At 44.0% G+C, this 15,696-nt stretch overlaps 1 protein-coding gene across 2 annotated transcripts in view; it reads right to left on the bottom strand.

The window, feature by feature from the left end:
- The window catches only part of C2CD3 (C2 domain containing 3 centriole elongation regulator), a 104,869-nt gene that overhangs the window by 26,240 nt on the left and 62,933 nt on the right, over nucleotides 1-15,696 (bottom strand). For both annotated transcript variants that reach the window (XM_058663570.1, XM_058663571.1), the window contains exons 25-27: nucleotides 8,365-8,503; nucleotides 3,740-3,804; nucleotides 1,648-1,853 (exon numbers count right to left, since the gene is read on the bottom strand). In XM_058663570.1, the coding sequence (XP_058519553.1) occupies nucleotides 1,648-1,853; nucleotides 3,740-3,804; nucleotides 8,365-8,503 (410 nt within the window). The remainder of the gene's footprint in view (nucleotides 1-1,647; nucleotides 1,854-3,739; nucleotides 3,805-8,364; nucleotides 8,504-15,696) is intronic.

The following is a 15,696-nucleotide window of genomic DNA, read 5'->3' on the forward strand; positions in this document are numbered from 1 at the left end:
AAGTTTATGGCGTATGTATAAATACAATTTACTGAGCACCTTCCATGTGATGAGCATTGTGCTAAGCAAATGACATGTATTTTCTCATTTAAATTATTCAATATTCTTGTGAGATAAGTACCCTTGTTATTCATGCCTTTTTATTTAAGAGGCTGATAAGATACATGGAGGTGGGAGGGAGGAGGACAGAGTTTCCAGCTCCACATGCTAGCAACGGCCCAGACCAGGCTGGACTTCGGGTTAAGGCTGGGAACTCACTCCATGTCTCCCACGTAGGTGGCAGATGCTCACTAAGCCATCACTGTTGCCTCTTAGCAACTAAATTAGCAGGAAGGTGGGGTCAGGACCACAGGTGTATTTAAACCAGGCAATCTGTACAGGACATGGGCATCTTAACCAGAAGGCTAAATACCTTTTGATGATAAATACCAGATAGATTATTAGATTTTTAGCTGCTTTATTTATATTTATGCTCTTGTTTCTCCAGCCAACTTGTGAACTGCTGGTTAGACATATTTTACATTTAGTTTATATGCGGAAATAATTTAGCTGTGATGTTTCTTATTTCATGAATATCAGAGTTGATCTGAAGAAACAATCTTTCTAAATAGGGACTACTGAACTTGTGATCATTTTGTCATAAATATATTCATTCAATATTCATTGATGCTTACTTGGTGCCAGATCCTGGGCCAATAGCCTTCACTCTGATAAGAGCTCTTCTACATAGAATAGTGGGAAACTTCTCTTTTCTTTTAGAATTAATTTATTGAAGGAGTTGTCTAAACAATATATGTATTAATTTATTTATTAAAGGATTCTTTATTTCACTTGAAAACCAGGTAATAGAGAAGATTGAGAGGGAGCGAGAGAGCTCTTCCACCTACTGGCTCACTCCCTAGATGGTCCAATGGCCAGGGTTGGCTCAGTCTGAAGCTGGGAGTCAGGAGCTTCTTCTGGGTCTCCCTATGGGTGCAGGGGCTCAAGTTCTTGAGCCATCCTCCGTTGCTTTCCTCGGCCATCAGCAGGAAGCCGAATTGAAAGTAGAGCAGCTGGACTTGATACAGTGCCCAAATGGGACGCCAGGGCTGGGTCAGACTGAAGACAGGAGCCAGGAACTCCATCTGGTGTCCCACATGGGTGGGCAGTGATCAGCCATCATCTGCTGCCTCCCAAGATGTGTATTATTGGAAGCAGGACAGCTGGGATTCAAGCTGGCAATTTGATATGAGATGCTGGCGTTTCAAGCAGTGCCTTAATCTACTATACTACAATGTCAACTCCTTTTATTATTCTTGAGTAAAAGATAAATGACTTTAATGTAACAGAATTAAGAAAAGGTTCAATTACTATTGTTATAGACTTCACATGGCAACTGTTTTATTTCAAAACAGATACATAATTTATGTATTATAAAATTCACTCCTTTACAGTATCTAACATTCACTGGTTTTTAATATATTTAGAGTTGATACAACCACCTACTCTCATAATACTTTAACCATTTTATACATATCAGGAGATGGTTACAAGACACAAATACATGGCATATTTCATAAACTGAAAGGTACCAAACACAATGGATCTTCTTGCAAACTTTGCTGGGTACAAACCTTTCTGGTGAGGGTTGGGAATCAGGATACCTACCAGGGATCCTGTGGTCTCCACCCCACGTCTTGCTTGCCTTTCTTCTTTGAAACGCATCAAATTCTCCAAAGGTGAGACAGCAACCTTTATCTGGCCCTGGCAGTCGCCACTGAAGTCTGTGATGTTGTACCAGCCACAGATAAACTGGAAGCCAGACAGAAGTGGGGAGAGATCCACCGAGGCAAAGCCAATCACCCTCTCTTCATCTGTGGGGGAAGAGGAGTGGGATGGTGTGGCTGGGCCTGGCAGGCTGTCAGACATAGAAGCTGGCTCGGGAGGCTGGGCAGTTGGGGGGGTTCCCAAGTCATCACCAAAGACAGAAGATAAGAGCATGAGAGACTGGCTTCAGAGCCCGTTTTCATTTTCTGTGTCACATTTGCTATGGAGAGGATGAAGTTAGGGGAGAGAGAGGACAGCATACACTGAGAGCCAGAGCCAGGAGAGAGTGGTCCTAGGATTTTCTTCACCTCTATTCACAGGATCTTGCAGACCCTCCAGGGATCCCGGATTGTGGGGAATGTGTTTGTCTATACCTAACAGCTTTAGTACAGTGCCTGAAAAATAGCTTGATTTGCTAGCAACAGTTGTGCATCATACTTCAGGTACTATTCTTCTAATTTTATGAATAAAGTTAAGGAAAGGTAAGAGGAAAGAGGTAAAGCTACTCAGTTATAGAGCAAGTTATAATTTTACTTTAGATCTGCATAAGACCAAAGCTTATTCTTTTTGTCCTGCTAAAGCAGGTGCTGAACTGAGGTGAGCCTTGGTCTATTTGACAACCTCTGTACGATTTCAGAGAGAGAAGGAAGGCAAAGGGGAAGGGCACAGTCCAGCTAAACACCAAAGGCTTTCCTGTGTAGAGTCAGAGAAAATGAATTTGTGATAAGCTATCACAGCATTTATGAAGCTGGGGAGTGGTGAGGGCCCTAAATGAAAGCAAGGTTGCAGCACAGAAGTAATCATCAAAACAAGACTCACAGCAGCCCTTGCAAACAGGAGGCACAGGGGGAGAGAAAGGCAAGTTGACTTGTCTTCCATCTTCAGGACGCTTTGGGGGTTAGAACTGAAGCTTACCACTGGCAAACCAAAAACTGACTCTGAAGACAACTGAGCATAGCTGGAGGTTTGCAAACCAGGCCCTAGCAGGCATCTCAAAGGGGCTGAGATGGCTGGATGCTCTCACCACCTCATTTCCCAGTTATCTGTGCTTGCCAGTATGCACAAGGACAATGAAGGCTAGATAATCAGTGAGAAATGGATTTAGAAATGGACTCAAATTCTGATTATAAATTAACAGCTAACACAAATTTAATCAAGTCACTAAACTTTCTTGGGTTTCAGCTTTTATGTCTATAAAATCGGACTGATTATATTTCCTACCTTGCCAGGTTACATATGTGTGTCTTGGCACAGGATTAGTTACTACTAATAAAAATGGATATGGTAAGTGTCAGGTTCTCATTTAATTCTCTCCAAATCCTAGATACTATTATTCTAGGTTTATAGATATGGGAGCTGAAGTAGAGAAGTTAAGCTGCTCATTCAAGGTTGTAATGTAGCAGTAAGGGGCAGAAAGGTGCCTGAAGCAAGAGTCCAGTTGCAGAGGCAGGGCTCTTTACACTGCTGTCAGGTCTCTTCAGAAATGGGAGCTGACTAACATGAAGGCCAAGCACCCCATGTCTTGGGGGATGTTCTTAAAACAAGGGAGGATAAGCTGTCAGACTTCCCTTTTGTGTTCCTGGCTGAAATTGCCCAGGTCTTGGTTCATGAGTCAAAGTAATAAGCTAGAACTTTGTATGAGGTGGGGAGAAACCCTGGTGTTGTACACATCATGACCACTGACAGACACAATGGGAAAGATGCAATGTACTTGGGTTGCTATACTAAACACAAATGACACTGATTTAACTGTTTAAGTATTCAAATTCCATAGGCGATCCAGGTGGCATTCTATGGGACTAGCCTCTACCACATACCAGCATTCCCAGCACAGCAGTGCGACGACCTCACTTGGCTGAAAAAAAAAGCAAACTTGACAGCATGTATGCTTATTTTAACAATCACCTAGATATTCACAGAACAGAGTTCCTACCTCCTTTATGCCAAACCTTGAAGACCAGAGTTTGCTGTGGGTCCAGAAGAAGCTCTTTTGACAGCCTATTGAGGAAAACAACCACCATAAATCACTGGTAAAGGAATCTTCTGCACGATGAGACAGATTTTAAGAACGTTTTACAATCTGCCAATAGTATTTCATCTTTTTTTTTAAAGACCTCCAATTTTTTTTCATTGGAAAGACAGATTTACAGAGAGAAGGAGAGACAGAAAGATAGATCTTTTGTTCTGCTGGTTCATTCCCCAAATGGCTGCAACAGGAGCCAGGAGCTTCTTCTGGGTCTCCCTCGTGGTTGCATGGTCCGGAGGCTTTGGTTCATCCTCCACTGCTTTCCCAGGCTACAAGCATGGAGTTGGATAGGAAATAGAGCAGCTGAGACAACTTGGTGGCTACATGGGATCCTAGCACATGCCGGGTGAGAATTAAGCTACTAAGTCACTGCGCTGGGCTCAATACTATTTCTTCGTTATGGTCATGTTCTAAAGGATGGAAGTTAAGAAGGGGCAAGTAATTTGCCAAGAATTGAAAACAGGCCCCTCTGCTGTAGTGCTCCCCAGGAACCTCACCCTCTAAAGTATCTACCATATTCAGCCTATTTCTCTAAGATCGGGAGGGAGTAGGGGAAGTGGAGATCCTCAACATGTAATGATTGGCTTTACTGGAATGGTTCTTGATTAGAGTGGCAGAATGGTGAGAAGGGAAGAGAGGGATCAGAAGATTCACTGACCCTACCTTGCGCCAGACACACACTTAACCCACCACGTGAGCACCGTTACTCCCGAGTTACAGATGACAGCATTGGCTAAGAGAGGAAAAGTAATGTGTCTAAGATCGCGTAACAGTAAATGGCAAGGCTGGGATTTGTACCCTGGTTTTTCCTGACTCCAGTGTTGAAACATGCAGAGGGCAAAGCAACAAAATAAAGTGCCCCAAATTCATACTAGTCAGAGAAGATGAAACAGAAATCACTGAATACGTCTAAAATACCTCCTATTAAGTGAATTAGCTTTATAGTACAACAAAGCTTTGCAAAGTTCCAAATTAGGCATCACTGCTCTAGGTAGTGAGGATGGATGGAAACCAAAAGACTTAATTTCATCCTTCCACATCAACTGCCAACTGAAGAGCACCTAGCCTTCAGACCAATGGCAGGCAGCGTGCTCCAGGGAAATAATTTTGGTGTCAGAGACTGGCACTCCAGCTGGCAGTTAAAGGACAACTTTGAATCCTGTCTACTATTATCTCCAAGTGACTCTTGGAACCCTGTGAGGGTACTTCAGTGAATTCACAGAAAAATGGAATTCAAAGACAAGTTCATTTGGCATAAAACATTTTGAAATTCGTGCATATTTTTCATCATATGCATTTTCCATGAATTTTTTTTAAAGATTTATTCATTTTTTTATTATAGCCAGATATACACAGAGGAGGAGAGACAGAGAGGAAGATCTTCCATCCGATGATTCACTCCCCAACTGAGCCGCAATGGGCCGATGCGTGCCGATCCGAAGCCGGGAACCTGGAACCTCTTCCGGGTCTCCCATGCGGGTGCAGGGTCCCAATGCATTGGGCCATCCTCAACTGCTTTCCCAGGCCACAAGCAGGGAGCTGGAAGGGAAGTGGAGCTGCCGGGATTAGAACCGGCGCCCATATGGGATTCCAGGGCGTTCAAGGCGAGGACTTTAGCCGCTAGGCCACGCCGCCGGGCCCATTTTCCATGAATTTTTAAAACACTATCGCCCTTGGATTTGACAGGATATTATCTTCCTATAAACTGCAAGGAGGAGCAAATCAATACATTTTGTGATAAAGGAAGTGTAAATGGTACTACTGCTCAGTTTTTTTTTTTTCTATCCCTGCCTTGAATAACCAATAGATGATGTAACTATCATCCCCTCAACTGTAAGAGAAGGGATAAGATTAGGAGTCTGCTAAGGGCCCTTCACTAAATTTGTTTTGTCATCATGTCAGGTTGTGAATGAACAAATCACCTACACTTAGAGGCTCAATCATTTCCTGCCTTTGGGGACACAGTTAACATTTTAGATAAAGTACCCTGGCCACTACGGTCATAATTTCTGAAATTTCTGCTACCTCACCAAAGAAAGAACTGAGTTTTTGTTGCAGCTGTAGCTCCTGACACAGGCCTGCTTCTTAAATTGTAAACACTAAACATTTCAGTAACTGTTGAGATTCAAGTACAAGTACAGGCAAGTAGCAGATCAGACAGCACATAATATAGTTAGTGTTGGCAGACAGGAAGGTGACGCAGTCTGACTGTAGTAGTAATTAGTATCAGGACTCACTGGTAACTGGTAACAGAAGAAAGAAGGTGCGGGAGTAAGCCCTGTACCCCAGGTTTGAGCCTTCTGTGTCAGCTCACAGCCTCTGAGAAGTACCACAACATGACTGACAGAACTCACTCTCTTATTTCAGAACCTTCCACAGGAAATCTATCACTGGCGGTAAACCTACTATATACTGTGAGGTAATTCTCCCAACTGTCTCTAATTTGGACATCACAGCAATCCTTTAAAAATCACCCCAGCTTTACATATGAGAACTCTGAGGCCCAGAGATGTTACACAACTTACTCACACAGATGGTGAACAACAGATACAGGGATGGAGGTCAGTTCTCTCTGGGTTTCAAAGACTAGGCTTTGAAATGCACCGTAAGTTGCTGGTATAAAACCAAGAAGGGGGTAATCCACAGCCTTTCTTGAGATGAGTTTCCTTTGCCTGGTACATCCTTCCCTCTCATGCACCTGGGTAACTCATATGCCTTCTTCAATATTAAGCTGAAGTGTCATATTTATGAATCCTTCCCTTTATCCTAAATAATCTTTTTCTTTGAGTTTTCTACCTGGATCTTCTGTACTTTTCTTTGCACACTTAACTGTAATTTTTAATTTGTATTTCTTCTTATGTAGACCATGATCTGTTCAATAGCACAGAATATCTTGATTAAATTTAATTTCCAGTGCCTAGAACAGAGTTGTACAGCTAAGAGGCCCTCCCTGAGTAATTTTCAATTGTACTGAACAGGGTTAAAAACATTACAACAGCAGCAAAACAAACAAGGTCTGACGCGGTGGCCTAGAGGCTAAAGTCCTCGCCTTGTGTGTGCTGGGATCCCATATGGGCACCAGTTCTAATCCTTGCTGCCCTGCTTCCCATCCAGCTCCCTGCTTGTGGCCTGGGAAAGCGGTCCAGGGCGGCCAAAAGCCTTGGGATCCTGCACCTGCGTGGGAGACCTGCAGAAGGCTCCAGGTTCCTGGCTTCAGATTGGTGCAGCTCTGGCGTTGAGGCCACTTGGGGAGTGAATCATCCGACAGAAGATCTTCCTCTCTCTCTCCTCCTCTTTCTCTCTCTATATATCTGACTTTACAATAAAAAATTAAATAAAAACCCAACAAAACAAAACACTATAACAACATCTTTTTTTTTCTTTTTTCTTTTTTAAAGATTTTTTATTATTATTGGAAAGCCGGATATACAGAGAGGAGGAGAGACGAGAGGAAGATCTTCCGTCGGATGTTTCACTCCCCAAGTGAGCCGCAACGGGCCGGCACGCGCCGATCTGATGCCGGGAACCAGGAACCTCTTCCGGGTCTCTCACGTGGGTGCCCGGTCCCAAAGCTTTGGGCCGTCCTCGACTGCCTTCCCAGGTCACAGGCAGGGAGCTGGATGGGAAGCCCACAGCTAATGGTTTTAAGATGTTAAATGGTTATAGGTTATGTTAATGGTTATAGGGCCCGGCGGCGTGGCCTAGCGGCTAAAGTCCTCGCCTTGAAAGCCCCGGGATCCCACATGGGCGCCGGTTCTAATCCCCAGAGCTCCACTTCCCATCCAGCTCCCTGCCTGTGGCCTGGGAAGGCAGTCGAGGACGGCCCAAAGCTTTGGGACCGGGCACCCACGTGAGAGACCCGGAAGAGGTTCCTGGTTCCCGGCATCAGATCGGCGCGTGCCGGCCCGTTGCGGCTCACTTGGGGAGTGAAACATCGGACGGAAGATCTTCCTCTCGTCTCTCCTCCTCTCTGAATATCCGGCTTTCCAATAATAATAAAAAATCTTTAAAAAAGAAAATAAAATAAAACCATTAGCTGTGAATTCATGAGCTCTAGAACTAAACAACTGTTTGAATAAGAATTTTCCAGGTCTATTCAAACATGGTTGTGTGGGCCCGGCACGGTGGCCTAGCGGCTAAAGTCCTCGCCTTGAAAGCCCCGGGATCCCATATGGGCGCCGGTTCTAATCCCGGCAGCTCCACTTCCCATCCAGCTCCCTGCTTGTGGCCTGGGAAAGCAGTCGAGGACGGCCCAATGCATTGGGACCCTGCACCCGCGTGGGAGACCCGGAGGAGGTTCCGGGTTTCCGGCTTCGGATCGGCGCATCGGCCCGTTGCGGCTCACTTGGGGAGTGAATCATCGGATGGAAGATCTTCCTCTCTGTCTCTCCTCCTCTGTGTATATCTGGCTGTAATAAAGTGAATAAATCTTTAAAAAAAAAAAAAATGGTTGTGTATGTTACATTCCTTGCTGATTGGATGAAAGAAAAACTAGATTCAGGAAGGTTGAAGGAGCATCAGAAAATACAAACCTTGATTGCTGTTGAAAGTTCCAGATGGGGGAATCTGTGTTTCCAACCACATGGGTGTATATAGGTGATGGCTCATCAGCTGTTGCAAAGGATACACAACAACTGGGTATTGGCACTTTCCTCTCTGTTAACGGGCTCCCTGAAATAGAACACAGTAGGAGTGACTGAACTTCAGGGTATCAAAACAAAGAGACAAACAAACAAAAATGCAGTAGAAGAAGTTACTGATTATATAGTCATAGGAGTACCCACATGATACTGGTCTTAGTCTTGACTGTTCCACTACCAATCCAACTCCCTGCACATGCACCTGGGAAAGCAGCAGAGGGATGACTCAAGCGCTTGGGCACCTATACTTCCCTGGTAGGCTATCCTGTATGCACAATTAATTTAATTTATCAGCAACCCCATATTTTTCACTCTGTGGTATAGGAACAATGTAATGATAGCTATCTACCTCACAGGATTCTTACAAGGATTGAATGAGTTAATATTTGTGAAGTTCTTAGAACAGCATCTGGCACATAGTAAATCAAATTTTGTTACCTGCTGTTAGTATCGATTTCTAATCATTACAACATCTCAGTAGGTATAAGTATAGCATGTCCCATTTCACAGTTGGAGAAGCTGTGTCCTAGATAATCCTGACCTAAGCTCATGCACAATGTATGACATGTGCACACTGCTAAGCCCAGGCCTCTGTAGTTGTCCTATCTTTTGTCTCTCAATCCAGCATTTTCCATCATCCCACAAATTTGCAAGGAAGGGGGAGAAGTGGTTTCTTGCTGGGGAATATTTATGAACTGGGCCTTGGAAACACAGTTCTTGGAAAACCTTATAGCTACAGGGAATAGCTCCAACAGAGACCCCAAAGCACAAGGAGTTGGAAACAAAGTCAATGGAAGGGCTAGGGGAGTGGACTCTAGGCTAGACTCTGCCTCTTGCCTTGCCTGCTTGCAGGGTACACTGGCAGAGGACAGCAACAGCTGGTCATGGCAGTTCTAAGAGACACCAGCCAGAAAGGACCAATTGTTTATCCAAGGTCACTGATTTAGTGTGACACATTGAGCATGCCATTTCATTCTGGCTCTCCTCTGAGCATCAGTTTTCTCATTTGAAACACATGCTCTTAAGATACTTCTCACCATCAAATTATAATTCAATATGTGTACCAATACTACTCAGCCTTCCTTTTTATTTTTTATGAAAATTGCTTCCTATTCAATCTTGAATAGAAATGTTTCTTTTATTCTAACAGCAGGTGGTTAAGAAATGGGCTTGGCAAAGCAGGTCTATCAGGTTTCCCCGGCTCTCCCTGGCTTCTGGGCTTGTTTACATTTCTGGAAAAGGTCATGGTCTGAAACACTTTAGGAACTAGGCCAGAAGAAAGCATCATATCTCCAACAGAGTTGGGACTCAACACTCAGAGCAGTTAAAAAGACCAGTTGAATCAATTTTATCAATTTTGTGTTTTCACTCAATTTTCTAGGTTATATATGTATTTATTTATTTCCATATATACGGAAAGTAGTTTTATGCATCAAGAATGGCATAATTGTTTCAATGAGATGAAAACAATTTCTCACATTTGGGTAACATTTCATGGCTTTTTTTCCCCCACAAATTAAGCTTGGACTGATAACATCTCTGAAAACCGCATAAACAGGCCTCTTGATCCTTGCTTTACAAATAAGGCAACCAAGGGAGCTAAGAGTGGCTTGCTTTTTGCACACATGGTTGACTGGCATTTGGAACAATCTGGACTCTTACTCAGGGGTTTTTCCACTGTACTAGTTCTAAGTAACTCCATGTGCTAAGAAAAGACCCCCCCGCCCCACCAACTTGGAAGAAAACTTTCCCTCAAGCAATGCCTAATTTTGTGCTTTAAATAAAAATTTAATCCAGTTCTGATAAGCTAAAACTAACTGACATCTCCTGTGCATCCCATAAGCACCAAAAGAGTGATATTTGGTTTTTGACCCAAGGGAAATAGTTAAGTACAGAGGGGTACTGGAAGCCAGAAGGGCCCCTAACTCTCCCTGCCTGGGTGGGTTAAAAAGCACAGTAAGAAGGTGATGATGCTCATTCTCACATAATTAACTATATTACTTCAAATCTCTTTATCTCTCTCTTCCTCAGTTGCCTATTTATAAAATACGGATAGTCACCTCTGTGGATTAAGTAAGTGCACAAATCTTAGGGATACTGAAGCTGATTTTTTTTTTTTTAAGATTTATTTATTTTATTACAAAGTCAGATATACAGAGAGGAGGAGAGACAGAGAGGAAGATCTTCCGACCGATGATTCACTCCCCAAGTGAGCCGCAACGACCGGTGCTGCGCTGATTCAAAGCCAGGAACCAGGAACCTCTTCCGGGTCTCCCACATGGGTGCAGGGTCCCAAGGCTTTGAGCCGTCCTCGACTGCTTTCCCAGGCCACAAGCAGGGAGCTGGATGGGAAGTGGAGCTGCCGGGATTAGAACCGGCGCCCATATGGGATCCCGGGGCTTTCAAGGCGAGGACTTTAGCCACTAGGCCACGCCACCGGGCCCTGAAGCTGATTTTTAAAAAAGATTCATTTATCTGAAAGCATTACAGAGGAAGAGGGAGAAACAGAAACAGACAGAGAGGGAGAAAGAGATTCATCATCTGCTGGTTCACTCTCCAGGTGGCTGAATACCTAGTTCTGGGCCAGGCCATAGCCAGAAGCTACATTTGGATGTCCCATGGAAGTATAGGGGCCCAACAACTTGGGCTGTCCTTTACTGTTTTTCCAGGTGCACAAGCAGGGAGCTGGATTGGAAGTGGAACATCCAGGACTAGAACCGTGCCATGTGAGACACTGGCACTGCAAATGACAGCTTTCACCTACTATGCCACAGCCCAGCCCTGAAGGCGATTCTTAAAGGATGGCTCCCCTCCAAATTTTTTTCTTTCTCTCTTTTTTTAAAGATTTATTTTTATTGGAAAGTCAGATACACAGAGGAGCCAGAGATCAAGATCTTCCGTCCGTTGATTCACTCCCCAAGCAGCTGCAAAGGCCAGTCTGAACCCAGGAGCCAGAAGGCTCCTCTGGACCTCCCATGTGGGCATAGGAACCCAAGGCTTTGGGCCGTCCTCTACTGCTTTCCCAGGCCACAAGCAAGGGGATGGGAAGCGGTGCCCGTATGGGATCCCAGCATGTTTAAGGTAAGGACTTTAGCCGCTAGGTTACCACGCTGGGCCCACCCCAGAACTTTTTCTAATGAAAATATCCAAGAGGCTGTTTTATTTTCAGAACCAGAACGACAGTGAAGACCACAGCATTTTAAAGCTGCTTCAGATTTAAGCCTTGGTGCGGACAGTTTCTACCTCAGGGTGGTTTGTGAACCTTCTACAAGAAGTTTTATATTTCCTTCCTCCTGGAAGACTTCCAAAACACCACAGGGATGGACACACTGCAAACATTGTTGAAGGCAGGATTACGGAAAGCCACCGTGGACACCAATGAAACATCTACTTTTTTTTTTTTTTGCAAAAAGCTTTAGAAGTTGTAGCTGACTCACAGGGTGGTGTGTGCTGCTCTTGGCTTCTTCTCAGGACAGCTGAAGAGACACTTAGAGATGACTTTGCATGAGCATCACATCTTACAGTTGAGGAAAAGGGAAATAAATGGGCTTGCTCAATGTCCAAATCAAGTTAATGGCTCAACTAAGGCCAGAACCCAGTTTTCTGAGTCCATTCCAGAACTCTCTGTAATTTTAAAGACTTATTTTTTATTTATTTCGAAGGTAGAGTTACAGAGAGAGGGGGAGACACAGAGAGGAAAACACAATCTTCAATCCACTGGTTCACTCTCCAGATGGCTGCAATGCCTGTGCCAGACTAGAGCCTGGAGCTGTGCCAGGTCTCCCACATGGCACTTGGACCATCCTCTGCAGCTTTCCCAGGTACATTAATAGGGAGTTGGGTTGGAAGTGGAGCTCGGTCTTGAACCAGTATCCACAAGAGATGTTAGTGTCACAGATGGTAGTTTAACCTGATACAACACAATGCCAGCACCAGAACTCTTTATGTCTTTATTTGGAAGGCACATTTCAGAGATGATAGGCAGGTCTGTATTCCCAAGGCTCCACCCACTGCCCGACTAACACATAAAGGTTTATGAGGAAAGACTGCAGGGACTTGCTCACTACTGCATGGGTGAATATCAGGATATAACAGAGCCCTTTGTAAGACACACATCCATCCTGATGGCTTCCTTCACCTGGCTATACAAAAAGAGGCCAAAGAGCCAGTGATTTGCCAGTTTGGAACACCAGTCTGTCAGAGATGTGAGTGGTGGTTATCGCTCAGTGTTCACGTGATAGGAGGACACGGTGTCTGCTTAGCTGCATTGTAAGCAGCATGTGCTGGGATACAGAAATAAACAGCCCACAAGCTGTCTCCATGGAGCAACCAGCCTGAAACAGAGTCCAGGGAGCAGATCTTTTTAGTACAGTAACATGAAGGAGGCAAGCCTGCAAGAGGGTGCTGGTGATAGGGGAAAACTTTTGAAGAAGGGTTTTTACTCATTTCTAAAGGCTTCAATGTGTTCACATCACTTTAGTCTACTCTGAGGAGCAGCAAGTTTGCTGAATAAGAGAGAAGGTAGTCGAGATATAGGAAATGGCCTAGTCAAAGGCTTGGTGGTCAGAACAAAATCGGGCACTGCCACAAAAGGAGCTGTAGACTGTAACAACTGGTGATAAATGAGGCAGGTGAAAGGGTTAATTGTAAAGGTGACTGTACTCCTGGAAGTCTGGAATCCCTGAAGAAACACCTGCATGCTGTTACAAGCAAAGCTCCTGTTTCCTGAAGACCAGGAGGCAGACAGCAGATAGGGAGAATCTTGGAATTTTTGGATTCACGGGAAAGACAGCTACCTTCGAGGCATGCTGTTTTATTACTGTCTGCATTGAAGTGATATGATCAGGACCCCCAACCTATACACTGTAAATTCCTATCGCATGCTTTCTGTTTTGTGTCCCTGTTAGTTCCTAATCACGTACTTGCTCACTGTCACGTAGCTTTTGATTCTCTTATTATAAAAACCCCACAATTATTTCGTTTAGGGTGCTTCTTGCTTATGGCAAGAGATTGCCCCTTGGACTAGAAATTGAGATCATCTCACTCGCCTCGGAGTCTCGCTCGGATTCACTGAACTCCAACAGCAGGACAGACATGTTAGGCCAGATGGGCAGCACCTTGCCTGCTGTTAACAAGCCTGCAAGTCATATGAAATCAACAAAGTATTTTGAACAGTAGAGAGACAGGGTTGGATTTGCTAACCAGTCATACAGTCTCCGTGGCAGAACAAAAAATATTTTGGAGGAGAACACTGGCTGGAGGCAGTAACCACTGGGAAGGCTGTGAGATTAATCCAAGTTCTGAGGCCTGAACAAATAAAGTTAAGGTGACAATGGAGGAGTGACAAAAACATTCCAAGAGAATATCAGAGAAAATGATGCCGCAGCTGTATTTGCACAAAGTCATTTAATTTGTTAATGGCTCCGAATACCCATGCTGTACCCTGTTTTATTAAATTCCCCATTCTGGAAGATGGCCTAAATACTTGCTTCCCTGCTACCATGCGGAAATCCAGGAAGGAGTTCCTGGCTCTTGGTACAGGTGTGGCCCAGACATCTATCATAGCCATTTGGAGACAGAATCAGCAGATGGAAGACTCCTTCCCCTGACCATCTCCCTCTCTGTCTCTCTCCCCTATCACTTTGCTTTTCAAAGAAATAAATCGATTTTTTCTAAAGATTCATTTTTTTCCCTTGGGAAGGCAGACATAAAGAGGAGGAGATACAAAGATTTTCCATCTTCTGGTTCATTTCCCAAGTGGTTGCTATGGTGGGAGATAAACTGATCTGAAGTCAGGAGCCAGGAGCTTCTTCTTAGTCTCTTGAAAGACATAAACTATTATGTCATTTGGATCTGGCCTGGCCTAGATTTACTCCTTACTGAATGTGCTATCACTCCCACACAGGAACTATATGTTCAATGCACACCCACTCTGAGCTTGACTGGCAAAAACAGAATTTAACTTCTTGTACCATAGTCAGGATGGTACGGAGGGAAGAGCATGGTTTTCAATCCAGATATAGCTGGATTTACATTCTAGCTTTGCAAGGTTTATTAACTGTTAATTCTGGTCACTTCATGTTTGTGGGATCCCATTTTTTATGTGGAAAAGCATTATGTGTTGTAATCTATGCAATCTATAATCCCATCTACAGAAAGGACAAAATGAGATAATCACAAAAACTGGAACAGAATTTGGTGTAGAGGAGATACAAGCCATACTAAAGAAATGTGCTTTGTTTAATAGAAAATTTAGAAGCAAATTCTGATCCTGGGGCTGGCACAATAGCTCAACTGACAAATCCTTTGCCTTACAGTGCCAGCACCTCATATGGGCACTGGATTGTGTCCTGGATGCTCCACTTCCCATTCAACTCATTGCTGGAGACCTAGAAGAGGCTCTGGTTCCTGGCTTCAGTTTGGCTTGGCTCCAGCTGTTGTGGTCATTTGGTGAATAAACTAGCAAATGGAAAATTTTCCTCTCTGTCTCTCCTTCACTCTGTACATTTGTCTTTTCAATAAAAATAAATATTTTTTTAAAAAGATTTTTATTTGGGCCCGGCGGCGTGGCCTAGCGGCTAAAGTCCTCGCCTTGAACGCACCGGGATCCCATATGGGCGCAGGTTCTAATCCCGGCAGCTCCACTTCCCGTCCAGCTCCCTGCTTGTGGCCTGGGAAAGCAGTCGAGGACGGCCCAAAGCTTTGGGACCCTGCACCCGCGTGGGAGACCTGGAAGAGGTTCCTGGTCCCGGCATCGGATTGGCACGCACCGACCCGTTGCGGCTCACTTGGGGAGTGAAACATCGGATGGAAGATCTTCCTCTTTGTCTCTCCTCCTCTCTGTATATCCGGCTTTCAATAACAATAAAATCTTTAAAAAAAAAAAAAGATTATATATATATATATATATATATATATATATATATATATATAGTTTGCTGTCTGCATGAGTACTTCCCACTAAATAGAATATAAATTTTTTTTATTAATTACATTGTATTATGTGACACAGTTTTATAGGTACTGGGATTCCCCCCCCCCACTTTCCCCCTAACCCTCCCCCCATGGTGGATTCCTCCACCTTGTTGCATAACCACAGTTCAAGTTCAGTTGAGATTCTTTCATTGCAAGCATATACCAAGCATAGAGTCCAGCATCTTATTGTCCAGATAAGTTCAATGGCTTGTTGGGCGAATATAAAATTTTTATATATTTTATTTTCAA

The sequence above is a fragment of the Ochotona princeps genome, chromosome 4, assembly GCF_030435755.1.
Source record: "Ochotona princeps isolate mOchPri1 chromosome 4, mOchPri1.hap1, whole genome shotgun sequence".
Taxonomy (NCBI): domain Eukaryota; kingdom Metazoa; phylum Chordata; class Mammalia; order Lagomorpha; family Ochotonidae; genus Ochotona; species Ochotona princeps.